The 18,329-nt window shown below is 39.4% G+C and overlaps 2 protein-coding genes across 8 annotated transcripts in view; both read left to right on the top strand.

Moving 5' to 3' along the window:
• The first annotated feature begins 1,719 nt into the window (after nt 1–1,719).
• Nucleotides 1,720–10,277, top strand: mal2 (mal, T cell differentiation protein 2). The gene is made up of 4 exons (XM_086310836.1): nt 1,720–2,039; nt 3,913–4,083; nt 5,773–5,952; nt 7,407–10,277. The coding sequence occupies exons 1-4, from the start codon at nt 1,899–1,901 to the stop codon at nt 7,476–7,478; spliced, it is 564 nt and encodes a 187-aa protein (XP_086166962.1). The 5' UTR covers nt 1,720–1,898; the 3' UTR covers nt 7,479–10,277.
• Nucleotides 10,278–10,677: 400 nt separating this feature from the next.
• Nucleotides 10,678–18,329, top strand: part of LOC147318750 (protein MTSS 1-like) — a 48,617-nt gene continuing 40,965 nt past the window's right edge. For 5 of the 7 annotated variants that reach the window (XM_086310832.1, XM_086310828.1, XM_086310831.1 and 2 more), the window contains exons 1-2: nt 10,679–11,241; nt 12,947–13,008. In XM_086310832.1, the coding sequence (XP_086166958.1) occupies nt 11,170–11,241; nt 12,947–13,008 (134 nt within the window). In that variant the 5' untranslated portion in view covers nt 10,679–11,169. Of the gene's footprint in view, nt 11,242–12,946; nt 13,009–18,329 lie in introns of all 7 variants that reach the window. The other 2 variants (XM_086310833.1, XM_086310835.1) reach the window with 1 other exon arrangement.

The following is an 18,329-nucleotide window of genomic DNA, read 5'->3' as shown; positions in this document are numbered from 1 at the left end:
AATACCTGAAAATGCTGGGTCAAAATGACCCAGATCCGTGATAATCTGTACACGTCTATCATCGTCATCATTTCGGAGATTATTCCTGATGATGTCACCCTAATATTGAACTTGAGCAACCGCTTATAAACTGTAAACCAATGCCATAAAAAACTTTTAATAATTACTTAATATGTGACTGTATGTTGTCATGGCATTTTTATAATATTGTGTGGTGCATCTATTTTAACTGTGTAAAGGGGATTTATGTAGTAAAAAACAACAACAAAAAAACCCAACAATATTTAAATTAACTGTCCCTGCTTTTTTTTTGTCATTTCTGATTTAAAGAACACCCTTTATATCTTCTTCCACTACTTCTAAAGCAAACAATAGCACCGGCAAATGGTAGATTTATTTTATGTCTCATTAATTACACATTACATAACTAAGTAAACCTTTACAGATGATTCGTTTTTAAATGCCTTCCCTACTTTTCATATTCGATTACTAAATTTTATTCGGGCCATACTGCTTCTGTGAGTCAAGCTGAAGTGAATAGTGCCTTTTTAGAGGTCATATCAGTGATGGCTCACATAACACAAACCCTGGCTAATCATTAACAGTGGCTTTTCAAAAGAACCTTCTCTTTTCATCCACAGTTGATAATAACAACCTTGTGATCCACCAATTTCAACAAATTACTCCTCAACACTCATCTTTTCAGACACACTTACTACAAGCAAGTGTGTGTCGGTTTAGAAATCAGTGCTTTTATCTCTTTGGTTCTTACGTCATTGCTTAAACTAATATTTACTTTTAAAGCTTCTTTCCTCCTGCACTATGAAGGTTAACCAGTACCTGCACTACTGCTTCTTAGCCCATATTTCTTTTGTAACACGGATTAGTGAGTGTCTAGTCATGACTCCAGCTATCAGATTTTTGCCTCTCCCTAATACTCTAATAGCTGTGGTGTCTGCCTGCCTGTGGCCGTTCACACAGAGGGAGTAAAGCGCTCCAACAGAGCGATTCAGCGTTGTGTTAAATTGCTGCCTTCAATTTGCGTTAGATTTATCTAAATCGCAATAAGAGCGTTAACCTTTACCTTCGTTAATAACAGCAGAGATATGTGAAATTGACAATGAGGGTGTGGAGAGCTTAAAAGCCAGATGAACAAACTAAAGAAATAAAGGAGTGACCTATCTATGGTTGTATCATCATCAGGCTACACACCCTTGAGCATTTTATGACCTTTCTGAAAGTCAGTACTAACTTAAATGCAACTAGAAATCGGACATAACAGTAGCTCTTTTACTATTGAGTCAAACCCACTTGTCAGTCTTTTGTATATGAATAAATACATTTACTTGTTCTGGGCAAAAGCTACTGTGTATCCCGAGCCTCACAAAGTAATAATTCAAAGCTGGATCACAGGATTATTTGTGTTCTATCTTCTGTTCTTAATATAGCTATTCGTAGCGTATACATATCAGTTAGAACTGTACACTTCCCTTTAAAATAAGTGATTTGTTGCCCGGACTGTGAGATTAATTCACTGTTATTATTTTTATTATTAGTTGTAGTAGTTGTGATACTAGTAAAAGTTTTTATTCAGCTTGAACCACTGCATGTATAACCCAAATCTTGTTTTCAAAATAAATCAAATAGTCAGTTTTGGAGTTCAGGCGTTCCAGTGAAAGATTGGCTCTGGGCGCACAAGCTTCCGTGATGTCCTTGAACGCAGCGCGGTCTTCCAGGGAGTGGCCCCAGCACCTGTCCGACCTGTTCTGGGGATATATGACGCCTGAGGAATTTCTCTCGCTGTCACAGTCCTTTGTTTAACGGGCTCTTTTTAGTGGGAGACAAGAGGGCGAGAGAGAGAGGGGGAAAGAGAAAGGGGGCAGACAGAAACAGGAGAGATGTCGGAACCAGCCGCCAACCCCGCTGTCAACCCCGCTGTCAACCCCGCTGCCACCTCGTTTCCAACGGCAACTATTACTTTACCTTTGGGACCGGGCGTGTTGAGGACCTATTCCGGAGCCCTCCTCTGTTTAGAAATAGTAAGTGTTGTTTTTATATTTAGAAAGGAGAGAGCGAACAAAAGGTGCACCTGTTGGTTTTATTCGTACATTTATCAGTGACCTCAATGTGTGTGTGTGTGTGTGTGTGTGTATATAGTCACTTTGTCTTTATTAATAATTGATGATTCTTGCAGTTAAAGTCCAGTTAGACATTTATTTGTAGAATTTTTTTCCTCCCATTTCTCTCCCTTTTTTCTTTCTCAGTGTCGTTGTCAGCGCTACGCACTGTGACTCTTCGTCACGGTGTTTCCTTACCAGCAGCTCTGTAACTCTGCTGGTCTACGAGCGTTATCTCCTTACGAACTATTTATGACTTTAAGACTTTAATAAGTGAGCAGATAACTTCTTGTTTGCATCTGCAGTGCCAGCAGTGAAATGCATCCTATAACTCGGCAAGGTGACCTCAACTCCACCTTTACATGCGTCCTCTAATCTTGGTGGTTATTTTACTAATTGTCTGTCGCAGATACAGCCTTATTAAACGCTCCTTCAGTCTGCCAATTTTTTCTTGTGACTGATATCAAACTTTGCTAATGCTAAAGGTGTTTCCACTGAATAAAACTTGTCATTATCAACGCTAGTCTTTCTCCAGAATGAGTCATTGTAGCTATGGCAGTTTGACTTACATTCTGTTGCCGATCGGTATCCAAATGCTCCAAGCAGCAACAACATATGCATCCTCATAGTCTGCTTTAAAACTTGCTGTACCTTGAAAACAATAAAACAGATTGCTTTTGTCAAGAAACAAAACTGACTGTAGCCTCAGGGTGTGTTTCAAAAGAACATTACAATATCATTTAAATCACTTTTAAGAATGCACAGGCTGATGCAGTAGTATAAAATAATATGTTTTGCTGACTCGCTGCCCTCATGTTACCTCTAAAAGAAAATGGTCTAAGGAATTTGCACACTGTGACGCAAGTAGATGAGATAGTAGATAGAAGCAGGCTCATTCAAAGCAGCCTTGCTAATGCAGTGAAAAAAATATAGGAATAACTAGAGCTGGGCGATATGACCCAAAATTCATATCTTGATATTTTTTTAGCTGGATGGCGATATACGATATATATCTCGATATAATTTTTTTAAGCCATATGGTAAGAACAAAAAGAGAGTTTAGTCAAAGCTGTGTCCCAGATGTCAATCAGGCACTTTTATTAACATACAGCACAGATGTACATGAAGAAATTACTCAAAAATAAATTATCAGCATTTATTAAATAATAATGCTCCATAAATAAAAGAACACAATGTTGTTTTTGTGCATAACAAAAAGCTCACAATTGTGCAGTCAAAATGTAAACTAATAGACGCTGAGCATAATAACAAAGACAGACAGATTTCACAGCTGCTCTGTTCCCAACTTCTACTGCGTGACTGACAGCCTGGAGTTTGAAATCCTCTTTGTAACCGTGTCTCTTAACAGGTGCCATTTATGGTCCTTATACACACACAATACGGTAATATTACGTTGAAGCACAGTACGTATTACTCCGCGATGCTCCATTACGGTAGCCGTAATGCTAATTTGTGGTAACTCGTTAACGGAGATTTGCCGTGTTCATCTTGTCGTTGCCTGCAGGTGAAGCTATGGGGGAGGGGGAGTTGTGCTCAGTGAAGGAGAGGCGAGGCCCAGTAACGCAGCGTAGAGACAAAAATGGACGAAAGAGGCAAACTTGCGGCTCCACAAGTATAATTATAACGTAACATAGACTATATCGATATAAACGATGTTGTCACATCTTATATCTCGTATGAAAATATATCGATATTTTTAAAAAACTCGATATATCGCCCAGCTCTAGGAATAACTGCGTCCGTCACTAATGCAGGTTCTTGTGTGTGTCCCCAGTTATTTGGTGGTCTAGTATGGATCCTGGTGGCGTCGTCCAATGTGCCGGTGCCCCTGCTGCAGGGGTGGGTGATGTTTGTGTCTGTAACCACCTTCGTTTTCTCCTCCGCCTACCTCGCTCTCCTCATCACTGGTTTGGCTGACCGCATCAATACTGACTGGAACTTCTTGGTAAGCTGTTGATAGATTAGTTTGTCAAGCTTCCTGTCTGTCATCTTCTTTTTCTTTCGGTTGGTCCCTTTTGGGGTCGCCACAAAAGATCACCTGCCTCCGCATCACCCAATTCCTAGCATCCTCTTTTAAACATGCCAACTTGCACATTCATTTTGAGCCCCCTCTATAATGCACTCAAATGAAATATTTAAATATTTACCAAGGTTTGGTGTGCGATAAGTAAATCAGAGAGGCTCTGACTCAATCTGGAAAAGCAGCAAAGTCACATATCATAAACTGCTATGAGATAGCAGACAGTGATCTGAAAGAACCTGTAAATGGAATAATTTAGTTTAAAAAGAAAGGCAAGCCAGTGGGTTAAATTTAACCACTGGTTAATGTGTGTTTGTGGCATGCGCACTGGAGATCTGTTTAAGTGGGAAAACTGCAATCCAGTCAGTTTTACTGCATAGACGGTATTTTAGCAAACTGGTGCATTGAAGTTTCTACATATCAAATAAAGACTCCCCTCTTAAAGTTGAGTCAGTAAACCTGTTTAGACAATTGCACATTGTTATATTACAATAGACTAATATACGTATCACAGCTGTTGTCGGTTTTCTGTTTAGCTGGTTGAGCTAGCTGTTGAGTACAGTCTCCTTTATTGCATCTAAATTAATAGGCTTTGTCAGTGTGACTGCAGGTAAATTGTGTAATGTTCATTCGTTTGTTTTTGTTGTAGATATTCGGTCACATCTGTGAACTGTTCAAATCTTTTACATTTCTAGCACACTAGAGAACTTGGAAAATGACACAAGACATTATAGGGCTTTGAATCAATGACAAAAGGCAATGCAATGTTCACAAATGTATCATTTTTTACCCTGACTCTCGCAGGATTTATGGATTCCCTTGTTGGGTTATGCATCACTTTATATGGCCCACTGAGATCCACTGAGATAAGATAACTTCTTCATTTTACAATCACTCAATCGCTTTAAAGTGAAATGAGCAAAGCTTCAAGACATGTGACTGAAGATGCTACCCAAGACTGGATCAAAACATTGAGCATTCGAATTGAAGTAAAACATATAAATCACAGCAAAGGAAGCCAAAAAAAGTTTAATTAGTGCAATAACTATGTTATGATGTTTAAATATAAGTAAAAATGCCAGAAGTTGTGCCTTGTTCTTGTGTTGTGATTATAAAGGACTCATGTCTGTGTCCAGTCTGGGCTCTCAGACAGAGCCACGCTGGCCTGAGGCTCTGAGCCCCGCCCCAAGAGCGGCTTGTGGTGTTGTTTGTTTTCATCTGAACAATGAGTGACATGGATGATGAGCTCACACTAAAACACAACAAAGACCTGCCTGTAGATCCACGAGGCTCACCGAGTCGGCAGCACAAACTCTCATTAAACATCTTTACACTGCACTAGTTTAAATCACTTCTTGCGTCGCCTTGTATGCCTCTCTTTGTCAATATAATTTGATATATATTCCAAAGTGCAAGAGGCCACGGTGACTAGAACACTGTTGTGCAAGTTGGGCTTTTATTTATTCCCATGTACTGGCATAAGGACCGAGTAATGAAATCTAAGCTGTTCAACAATTTTATCAAAAAAAAGAAGAAAAAAGGAAAACTCTTGCCTGTAGTTGTTTATCCCTGAAAGCTAAAAGTGCATAATGTGTTTCCTCTTCTTTTTCTCAGGATCTTTTTTACCATTTCATAGCTCTCCTCTTCTACTTTGCCGCCTTTGTGTTGGAGGCAGCAACAACAGCAGCTGCCATCAAGATTCTACCAAACCAAACCGCATGCATATTGAAACCTCGCGGCAATATTTTGACATTCCTGGATGGCAGGCAGTACAGTATTAATGTGGTAGCCACGGTAAGTCCTGTATATGTTGTCACATTCAGTCTCTGATATTGCAAGTGTTGTTGAAAGATTAAAAAAAATGTAATTTAGTGCTGTCAATAGATTAACTAATTAATCGCACAATTTTCTGTAATTAATCGCAATTACCTGATCAATAGCCTAATTGCAATTAACTTTATATTTAAGCTTGTAACTGACATTTATGCAACATAATGAAGTAAATGCAGAATAAACACAAAGACTTTTGGGGAGGACCTTCAAGTCCTTGACACGAGGAACCAAAGCTATGTAAAGCGTGTGTTCTCAACAATTTTAATAGGTCTGAGGTTTGTTGCAATCCACTTGGCAATTGCGTCAGTCAATATGTCCGAGGTAGACTTACTGAGTCCCCGATGCTCCGTGAGTGGTTTGTTGCAGCTGGGTGACGCATTAGCCAAAGTGCTAGCAGCATCCCCGACTAACATATGCTTCGCGTCAATGTGATATTTTAAGCTGGAAGTGCTTCGGTGAAAAGAAAATTCCTTCCTGCACAATGTGCATAATACTTTGTGTCGGTCGACTGTTCCGTCTTGTTATTTTTTAATACTCAAATTTCCCATCGAGAGGGCCAGTGTGCGTTTATCACCTTCAGCTGCCCATCACTACCAGATCAACTGCCCATTTGCGCATGTGCGAAGGTAACTCTGCTTGGACAAACTGCCCGACAAATGCATTGACAGAAACACTTAAGGGATTTTGAGTCATCCTGCACTCCAGATGCGTTAATTGCGATAAAAATTTTAATCGTGTTGACCGTGATGGCGGATTAATTTGTGTTAATGCGGTAATTTTGACAGCACTAGTTATAATATAGTTGCACGACTGCCAGCAACAGTACATGTGGTTTTACAGAAGGTCCATTCATTATAATTACCCCTTGCTGCTTTGGTTTTGGACATAGACTGTATATAAAAGACGAACATTCTTAAGTCAGTCGCTTTCTAATGGCCAGCAGGGGGGAATTCCTCTGGTTTCACATAGATGCCTGTCTGTATAGAAGTCTGTAGGAAGTGGTCCTCAGCCCCTTTGATCTGCCACCTTATGACCTTGTGGTCCCATTAGGCTTGAAAAGCAGGATAAAGACACTAGCCTGTCATCATGCCGTGTTTCCTTGCTCACCATGTCTGGGTTCAAAACCTCAGTACAACAACAGAGAAAATGCTCAGTTTGAGGCTTCTCAACACTTCTTCACTAACCAGTGAGTGCTGTCATGGTGACTTTGTCCACCTTTTACATACGGCCTGTGGTTTGCATTTAGATTTTTGCATACAGCTCTTGGTAACGTGAAAGCATGTGTCATGTTTTATAAAGAGAAAAGAGCATCTGTTGTGCCCAGCTTTTAGCTGGAACTGCCAGGCTATAATATTTGGCCTGGTAGTTCCATAATGGCCATAATGTTGGTTAACCCCCTTTCTTCTCTGTCCCAGATATTTGCCTTTGTGGTGACACTATGCTATGGCTGCAGTATGGTGATGGGCTTCAAGAGGTGGAGGAAGTAACTGCGAAAATGGACACAACTTGATTTTCCAACTTCCTGCTTCATAACTTCGACATGTATTAAAACATGAGCCACATTGTGCAGTGCTCCTTAGAGAGCTCTGCTACTGAGTTCGGCAAAGCGCACACTGTTATTTCCTATTACGACGCTCTTGTCAGAAAGTGATCACCACATCAAAGCTACGGTGGAAAAATATAGATGACGAAATTCTCAGCCTCAGACAAAACATCTGGCAAGATGTCTGGATGTTAATGTTTCTGCAGTAATTTATTTTGAGATATCGAAATCACGAAATTCACGTAAATTCACACAGGGCTGATAAAGGTATTTTGAGGACATGGATAAAGAACAGTACTTATAGGGCTCGTTATCAGCGTATAGATTTGATTTATTAACCGAGAGTTTTGCAACTTTTGATGCTAATCACTCAAAATTGATATGGGAAGATAAGGAACGCTGTGAGTGGTTATATTGCACAGGACTGTGAAACTAGTGAGGGTCATTAAAATAATTCAAATGATGCTCGAGTTTTGTTTTCCTCCCTGCTACGTTAAGCAAACAGATAATGTCCCAGTTTCTAAATCACTGCTTCACTGGAAGAAACAATTCCCATTTTTAGTTCCATTACAAATATTAGATTAGATTACTTTGATGGCACAATATGTTTCACAGACTACAAACAGCAGGCATATTCTTAATCCCAGTGTCGCTGACATACCTTGGTGCTAAGGCGCTGTGAACTCTGATTTTAACACTGCTGTCATGAAATGTTCATGTGGCTTAAAATGAAGGTGGATCTGGTGTTTGAATGTCTTAATATTTTTGATTGAATGTTTTTCAAAATATTGTAACCTACTGCAGACTTGGTCATTACTGGTAATGTAGCTGACTTCAGTGACTTACAGATAAATAAAATCAATAATTTAACCTGTTCATTAATTTTTGTTAAAAAGTATATTTTAAATAGAATGTTTTAATATTTGACCTTAATACTTAATTGTGTTGATGCCTTATTAAACCGCTTAAATGAATAACTATCTTACTCGGTACGTGATTTATGATTTGTTTTTGCTGCATACTTTTGTTTGTGTTAGGTAACTGGAACATATTGTTAATTTAAAATAGTGTTAAATTAATATGTTTTTGATTGTTTGATATTTTAAATGCATTTTAGAGCAACAAATAAAAGTCGTAAATTAAAAAAATAAAATTAACTTGTCTGTCACAGTCAACAGTTTGTTTGTTTTTGGGGGTTTTTAATATTGTAATTAAGAGTTGCCAAAGTCAGAACATTTTAAATTACAGTGCAGGGTTTTATGAACGCACGAGTCTTGTTGCTGGGAGTTTCAATTATCATGTATAAGCTGGTTTTGACTCTTTTCAACTGTATGAAACCCTCCAAGTCCTCACTCTGACAGTTGGAGTTCTGTCTCCATCTTTTCCATCTATATATTTTAGCAAAATGTTTCTCAGTCTAAAATAACGAGGCTTTATTGTATTTACAACCTACACAAAAATGTCCCTGCTTGTGTAAAATCCTAATCAGTAGAGCTAATTGTGATGTGATTATTAGCGGATATTTTTATTTTATTTCGTAATATTACATTTCCAGTTCCAGTTACCTTAGATACAAGTATATTTAAAAAGAAATTCAATTCTACATAATAGAACATTATTAAAAGTCATTTAGCCTTACAGGTGTTAACGTTGGGTAAATACAACCTCAGATGAACAAAACATGACATGTCACAGTGTTCCATTAATTATTTAACAAAAACTAAGTCAAAATACAAAAGCAATTTGTAGAGAAAAAAAGCTCCCTTCATCCAATAGCTATTACTGTTCACCTAATAGGTTTCTGTATGACTTTATCAGTCTCTCACATTGTTGTAGAGCAATTTGACCCACTCTGAAATTGCTGGCATATCCACTCTTGAGAACATTGTGGTATTACGTTAACACACATCCAGACCAGTAAACTGACATAACCTTTGCTTTTACAGAGGTTCCCACACTTGCAGCACTTGGCTGTTAGTTTCCTATTAATTCCTATGGAAGCAGTAACAAAATTTTTCTACACACTGCTTCTGCATTTTTAGCTTAGTTTTAGCTGAATAAATAATGACACACTGTAATATGTTGTAATATGTGTTTTTGTTCATCAGAGGCTGCATTTGCCTAATTTTAAGATCTGGTACGGATCAGATGACTTTTATTATGACCTGATATGCAAAACATTATAACTGAAAGGGTGTACTTTCCTTTGCAAGTCATTGTCCTGTATCTGTTTGAGATGAATTATTTCACAGGGCTTACTGGATCTTACAAAGTGTTGCTATAGTATATTTTTTCTAATACATAGTTATACATATTTGATTTCACTGTTACTCTACTACTACAGGATGCATATATAAGTCCTCTATGTTTCAAAATGTATCAGCTTTTGTGTTGAGAATGATTATGAACTTTTCAAGATGTATTGAATAAAAAGTATGAGTGCGAGTAAACTGCAATTTCTGCATGGAAATACAGCATATTCAGCATATTTCCCTCCTGGATTAATAAAGTCCCTTGCGGTGATTTTATCTTGTGATTTTTATTTCGACCACTAGATGTCGAGCTTTGCTAATAAAACTGTTGTGATTTGTTGCGTCACTTTTCTAAATTAACATATCCTAAACTATGTTCAGTTTAAATAGCAACTGAATTTGCACCAACAAGAATGTATGATGATGTATTTTTGAAATAATTTGCTTTATCACTGCGGTCTCAATATTTTCGAAGTCAAACTACATTTATAGGAAATAAAACATTTTTGAAACACGTTTCTGATTCATTGAAATAACACGTTCAGTCGTTGTTTCTGTGCTATTTGAACTAAAAATTAAACAAACAAACAAACAAAATCAGACTTGCTTAAGGATACGCTAGAAGTCACTTGTAAACGTGCGTTACTTCACCTGCACATCTGCAGCAGCCTAAACCGGAAGTAACAAGACTCCTTCGTAGGTACTTCACAATAAAAACCAAAAATAAAAACCTTGAGCTACCACCAGGTCGTAGTATTCAATTTTAAATTATGTTCGATTGGTTATTTGTGTCTATTAATGATATAATTACAACGCCGAACAAGCTATGACCTTAGATCCTCCAGTAAGTTGATGCTTTATTTTGATGACAAACAGGCGATCGGAAGTGCACTTTTTGTATCTTTCGGCTAGGCTTGACGGCTCGTTACTGCTTTTTCTCCCTCTCAGTGTTGTGAAGTAAGGGCAAACCTCGGGTGTCGATATTAAAGCTACCTGTCAAGCTGCGGAATAACGTTATCAGCTGAACATCGTGGATTTTATGCGTTTCGATTGGCAGACTTCCAAACAGTATCTTGGCGCTTCAGTTATGGATATGAGCGGGGCGGCGTGGAGGGGAGAGGGGGATTTAAATTTCTTTTCGTCCCGACAGCTTCTTTTGATTTGAAGTAGTTACGGTGCACCTCAGCAGAATAAAACGGCCAGTGTTTCCTCGCGATAAAAGTTACTAGAGCAGTCGACGTTATTTCTCGCGGGTTTCCTTGATTTTTTTTTACGAATCAGTTTTAGGGTTGTGTAGAGTTTGTGTTTTTCGTGGAGAGCGGAGGAGGTGAAGTGAAAACGGCTCTCGGAGTCGGGACTGACCGCTGGAGTTGGTCCTGAAAAATGGAGGCTGTTATCGAGAAGGAATGCAGCGCGCTCGGAGGACTCTTTCAAACTGTTATCGGAGACATGAAAGTAAGCCTTTTAAACTTTACACTATCACTTAATTTACCAAAGAGCCACATCCAAAACATAACTAGCTACTTGACTCCCCTAACAGCAGCCTGGTAACTGGTAAACGAGAGCCGTGGTTGGTTAGCTAAGTTTAAACTTACACTTAGAGCCAGGCTTTTGATCTCAGCTTAAAATCAACCCTAACCTCTTGTATGCATTTATACGAATAGAAAAATGATTTTCACTTGATGGTTATCAGCTTGTGTGGCCATAATGTAAATTGCCCTGCTTCTTTTGTTTTGCTTTTTTGCGGTATGTGTTTTGTTACGTTTCAATGCAGTCTTCTTATTTGCTCCAGTTTGAAGCAGATGTAGTGACCAACATTAAAGGCTAACTGGGGCAGTCACAAAACTAGGGCGTCTTGTTTTGATCTTATTTTTTGACAGAGCTTGGCTGATGAGACAATTAGCTGATTCCCCAGCTGTTGTGTTTGCCTAATGGAATGCCCGGGGACCTAGCTGTCAGTGTAGAAACCTACCCACAGGGTCTGAAGGCTCTGACATGGCCTGCCTGATGGAGTCAGAAAGTTTGTTATGAGACCTTCTTCACGCCTCACTCCCTGCTCCACTGAATTTTTTTTTTTTTTTTTTGGTTGTCAGGCCACTCTGCTTGCAAGGTAGTGCCAATAAAAATGTGCAAATGCACGTAGTAATCTAAACAAAAAAGATTCAAATTCCCATTGTCTTTTATGGCACAGCTGATGAAGATATGCCTGCCTACTGTAACCTTTCACAGTATGTAAGCCTAATCTGTTAAGGAGTGATGGCAGGATAGGGTAGATGCAGGGGAAGCTCATTCGTCTTGGTGATGTTTAGAGAGAGAGAGTCAACAGGAGGTTTGCAGAGGGGACCAGGATGACACGATGAGAGAAGATGGGCAGAGGTGATGTAAGGGTGACTGCATTATTCAAAGAATGATAGAGACCATCCCTAGTCTCTGGTAGTAGAGACTAGGGATGGTGTTTGGGTGTAAAGTTTGACAGCATAACATAACATTCCTCAGGCCTCTGACAGTAGTAACACATTAATGGCAAACATGTGCTCATGCTATAGTCATCATTTTATCTTGTGCTCCCTTACTAGCTCCTCTTGACGATGGATTAGGCCACTTGGTCTCTTTAATGGTTTTGATAAAAGACTCTTCAGCTATTTTCAGCCCGGGACCTGAATTAGGAAACATTTAAAGCCCCCCTATTGGGAACCAGGCTCATTATACCATAGTATTAGAGCTAAAAGACATCTCTGACCCATTTTGAAATCTAACACGCGCAGGACGTCGTTGAGCCCATTCCTGTTTTTCAGTTAAATGTGTCTGTGCAGGAAATATTGAACAAAACATGGGTGAAATGAAAGCCAGATTTTTGGGAGAGCCAATGATTTTCATTTGCATACAACTGATTGATTCATTTTTAGCTTTAATTTATTTCCAGAAACCCTCAGGTCTGCTGTTGATAAGGTGGAAAAACGTGTTATTTTGGGGTTTGGTTGCATAGGGAAGCCTAAACCTTGGTTTAGATTTGTTTAGCCCTGCAGGTGAGGTGAGGCATCAGTATGACCTTTATCGGTTTAATTCTTATGCAACTGTGGGAAAAGTGAAATCTGATCATGTCATGAGATCTTGTCAGTCAGTCATGATTGAGTCTTTTTTTCTTTTTTTACTTCCACAGAGCAGCTACCCTATTTGGGAGGACTTTATCACCAAGGCAGGCAAACTGCAGTCGCAGCTCAGGTGAGAGCATGTTTTTGTGCATGTGTATGTGTGTTTTTATGTCTTTTACTCATAGAGGTAGATATTGCATAACCTAATAGATGGGGGCATTATCATTCTCGAGACTAATCACAACAGGTTATAAATTTTTACAGGCTAAAGGAGATTACTTGCACATGAACATCTTTGTATTGCTGTGACCATTTCCTCTAAATGGACAAGAGGAACTAGCACAGCAGACCCACTGGATCCCCTTGTTATGGTGGTCTAAGGGTTTGGGTTTTTCCTCAAATTTGTTACCTGTCTGTGTCATTCTCTGAAGCTTCCATGTCACAAGCTTAATCACCAACACATGAAAACGTGACATGTGCAGTTTAATGATAAGACTGTAGCCTTTTCTTTTTCAAAATTGCGAGGTTTAACAGGTGCATATTTTCATCTGTGTGCTGAATGTGACAAACAAACGGAGAATAACACCATATTCACAAGGGGATGATAAAATAAACATAATATATACGAAAATCTAAAGATTCGGGGTTTACAATCTTTTTTTAACAACAAGTACATCACTAATCGTTGCATTTGTGATGACGTTTGAGCAAATTCAGATAGGTGGGATAATAAACACAGGGCTGATTAACTAAAACAACACATTATTTAGTCTAATAATAATAATATCTCATGCACGCCAATGGCACAATTAAGTGAATAAATACATATATCCTGGTTTTTGCCTTCATCACTTACACAGCTGATGATTCGCTTGCAAAATATGGGGTATTGAAGAATTGCTCTATAGCAATATCAGTCTCTAACATGTATGTGTCATGGGATAGACTCCCAAATCACTATTGCGTAACTTCTATGGTACCTCACGAATGAGCAATGGAATTTACACAAACGTCTCATCCATTAGCAATACTGCACAGGGGTCTTTTACATTTCCCTCTTCATCATTTTCCCGTCTTTAGGACATTCCTCTGTTGTACAGTTACACACCTTTTGCCGTTATTATTCCAAGTCGTCCTCTAACAATGGATGCCAATCCCAGCCACCTCTCCTAGTAGTTTTTAAGTGGGCACGTGTCACCAGTCCAATAACTTATGACAGCTGAAATAAAAGCTCATTGTCCATTGGGTTCTGCAAACACAAGTGTCCTGTGGTTTCAATTATTCTTTGATTAACAGTGCATGGCATTTTTCTTTCCATTTAAGTGTCCACGTGTCCTCAAACAGACTAACAGGGACAGCTGTATAAAGGCTCAGTGACTTAACAATTCTTTCCAAGAGGAATTCCATGTCCTCTTTGTCCATTTTCTCACTATTAGGGCTGATTAATGGTGATATGTTATTCAAGCGTCTCCATCATTCAGGGGTTAAATATGTGACCCTGGCATGCTAAGGCTCAGGGGAGTATTTGTGACCTCTTTGCTAATGACTGGTTGTTTAGCAGAACAGTGTTTGTGTGTCTGGGTCTCCGAACATTGGTAAAAGTACAAACCTGCTGATTTTGACTTGGGGTGGGGTTTACACTAGGATCTTTTTATTTAGTCTCAGTACACTAGTGGTAGCTGGATGATTGTTTGCCTTCTTCGTGGCATGTAATGTATAGTCATTGTGTCAGTTGGACAGCTCTGTGAGGATGAGCCAGTTGATGCTCTCAGAAAACATTTCATCCTTCACAGGATCATTTTAGACTTAATGTTTCTGATTAATCTTGGCCTACACCCGCTACAGTCTGCAGTGGTTGTTGCATATGGGTGCCTTTAATGATGCCCTTGCTGCTGGATCACTAATAAGTGCAGGATTGCTCATGGTGACCTACAAATAAGACTAATTCTTTTGCCTTTAAAGCCTCTCTCAAGCCATTACAAATGCAAAAATAGCCCCTTTGACTACATCACAACCCCCAACCCACAGTCCTCTGTAATCTGTTTGGGGAGTGGACTACATAGAGGGGCGCACATACACACAAACGCATACGCAGAGTACGACACAAACACACCCACCTTCCCTCCTTGGCCTGGATAAGTGACTAGCCAGCGGTGTTAGCGGCATATGTCTGTGTGTGTAATGATGCCCTAAGGCAGACTACTCTGTAATTTAGCCCCTCTGCCCCCCTCTCCCCTACGAAGTAACTAGGAAATCAACCAATTACAGTGTTCGGGTAGTTCTGTCATTTTTTTCCCTCTGCTCTTTGTGGTTCTAAAGAGTTTCACACACACACACACACACACACGCACAAATATATACACATGTGTTTGCGTATAGAACAGAGCTTTGAAGAAGGAAGGCAGGGTGGAATATAGGCTAACTGATTTCTAATGACAGTCCTCCTTTAACTTGTCAGTGTTTGGTCTGTTTGGTGTACCGAGGTTGACACAGCTGTGTCCAAGCTGGACTTTGATACGGTCCCCCACCAGTCTGCTTTTAAGTTCATTTTCTGTTGAAAGAGACCAACATAAACCTTAAAAAGACAGCTCGTGTTGGATTTGAACTATTTTTCTATCTTTAGAAAAACTTACTTGGCTCAAATAAGCAGTAGGATATGTATATAGATTCATTTATTGATAAAGAGCTATCAATTTGAGTTGAACAGACCCTCTTCCTACTCAAACTTGCTCCAGTTTCTTTCCAGTTTCTGCTGCACTAAGAATAGGGCTGTGAGGGCAGTGGTGCTGAATGTATCATTGTCAGAAAGTGCACTTTGCTGGACTGTGTCAATCTGTATAGGGAGTTTGAATTGGCTTGACCAAAGCCTTCTGGAATAGTTATGTTAAAGTCATTTATGCTAAATCAAGAACAGGGGTGTGTGCAGATTTTAAGACCATTGGTAGAAGTGAGGTCACTATTGTACTGGTGTCGAGAGCCGATTCTTTTTTTTTTTTCTGTCTTATTTTTGGCATGTTGAGACTTTTTTTTAATTTTTTTATCATCCATCCATTTTATCCGTTTCTAGTCCTTATGTGGGACTGTGTCACAGGACCAGCACTCTGAGTAGTGATAGTCCTCTCTCTCCTCAGCCACCTCATCCAGCTCTTCTAGGCATTCCCAAGGTATCCAAAAGACATAATCTCTCCAGCATGTCCTGGATCGGCCCTAGGTTCTCCTCCCAGTTGGGTTAGGGTTACCAATTTTCTTTGTGTTGTAACACAAAAAGGTCACAGAGCTGGAATTAATGTTAAAACTAGACTAATAGCATTTTCTTGCAAAAGTATGTAGCAGATAAAAGCAGATAATCATCACAAGTAACGGTTAACTACCACATATTGTACTTAAGTTGTCTTGAGCCAGGGTTGCTGAAAGCAGTGTTTGCACAAGTCTGCTTTGAATTAATGACTTAAACTTGACTTTGCTGCAAATGCACGTAAAATATGATCCATAGACCAATGTGTGCATGTTATAAATTAGTGGGGGCAGATATCAGTTAGAGGTTGTTCTGGTGCCCGCACTGGGCTTGAAATAGAAAGGAATCTATGTCTGCCTGCGCGTATGTTTCTTTTTCCATTCGCAGGACACACCCCAGGATCTCTTGGTCAGCTCTGAAACAACACAACACTTGTTAGGCAATATTGCATTAGTTTTTTTGCAGTGATAAAGAAAAGGTTTTGTCCTTTGAAGGATGTTAGCACCTAACAGCCCTGCTCTGACTAATCTTTGCATCAGGGTTGTTTATCATCTGGTCTGCTTTTCCTTTCTGTCAGCCTTGCATAAGGCCCCTCTGAGATATCTCCAAACAACTTTATTGAAACAGTGAGATACAAATGCACACTATATGTAAGTCAGCATTAGGAATGTATGTGAAGCAGAATTTATTTCCATCACTTGTTCTTGATTGAAACCCAGTTTCCTTCTATCCCAAAAGATATGTATTAATAGAAAACGATTTATTATTGCGCTCCTGATAATACTGTGAGACATAAAGCAAACGGTGTCAAGTCAATGCTGTAGAACCAGGGTTGATTTTCTAATTAGCTTATTCCTTCATTGTTTCTTCCTGTTGTATCCAGGATCCAGCACTACCCACACTGCAACACAACTGCTGACAGATTGATTGAGGTTTAGGTGTGTTGTGCAAAAACCTTTCAGCTTTGCCTTGTATATGTCTTTGGATAAACATCTATTTTCATGCCTCCATGCTGGCGACAGCCCATTCGTAGCCTGAGGCATTATGCTTTCAGTCACCATCATCCATGCAGAAATGTAATATCCAAAGAATGCCTGGAGCAAAGTTAAGTAAAGTAAAAATGTTTAATGGGAAAAATTGATAAAGAATAAAAGTAGGGGGGCATTGTGACAACAGTTCATATTTGTGCAGATGTCTAATTAGTGACACTAAAACCTTATTTGAATGTATCACCTATTATTGCTGGAGAAAAAGTTAAAGAAGGCAAGTTTGAGATGATTTGGACTTGTACAAAGGAGGGATGGTGAACAGAGGAGGAAGACCATGGAGACGGTTCATGGATGTAGTGACTTGCAGAGGGTTCATATGACAAAGAAGGATGCTAGGAATAGGATGAGATGGTGGCAGAAGACCCTTAGAGGGACTATCCAAAAGAAGAAGAAGCCTTTATGAACAGAAAAAACATGGATGGAACCTGACTATACGATGGTGGCTACAACCCTGATGTGTTATTGCTATTTCTGTAGTACATTTTTCTTGGAATATTAATACTTTGCAGTTCTGTCCTGTAATCAGTTATGTGTTGTTGTTTTTTCCAGTTGTGAAACGTAGTTCCTAGTGGGAAACTCCCAGGTTGTGTTATGAAGGTTTTGTCTTCACCCATGGAAGTTAACAAGTATTTGACAAATTAACATCCCCTGTGTTAGAACAAACAATCTATTGTGGCTGGGAGTGCTGTGGAAAATTTCTCATCAATTGTCTTTCTTTGTCTGGCACGCATGACTGATTGCGGTTGCCTAGTCTCTGTTTGGTAGATCTGATATCACATACATGCACGTGCCCACACCGAGAGCCTTTCATCTATTTATACCTGTGATCTTAATCAATGGGAGATCTGAAGTACGTTAACTTGTCAGTGGGTTCGACAGTTAAGCCGCCTGCTGCGAGCACGCACAACAGCTGGTCTGCCGGACAGCCAGGTCGGCAATCAAGTTGGTGTACTAGGAAGACAGTTTCTGTAGTGAGTAAAACAGAAAGTAATCAACACAAGACTTCCATTCATTTTTATGATGCACTGGATTTTGCCCTTTCTGTAATCTGCCACGATTAAAAGGTAGTTTATACTGCACTTGCACTTTGCTAAGCGATGCAAGATGACAGGAACGCCGGTTTAAGTTGCACACTCGCTCTTCCATTTCACAGCCGAACAGGGTAGA

This window comes from Aulonocara sp. 'chitande type north' Nkhata Bay, linkage group LG11, assembly GCF_057382095.1.
Source record: "Aulonocara sp. 'chitande type north' Nkhata Bay isolate Kocher_YH1m ecotype deep benthic linkage group LG11, A_spYH_male_GT1.1, whole genome shotgun sequence".
NCBI classification, from domain to species: domain Eukaryota; kingdom Metazoa; phylum Chordata; class Actinopteri; order Cichliformes; family Cichlidae; genus Aulonocara; species Aulonocara sp. 'chitande type north' Nkhata Bay.
The sequence above is the reverse complement of the archived record's forward strand: the minus strand, read 5'-3'. Positions and strand labels throughout refer to the sequence as shown.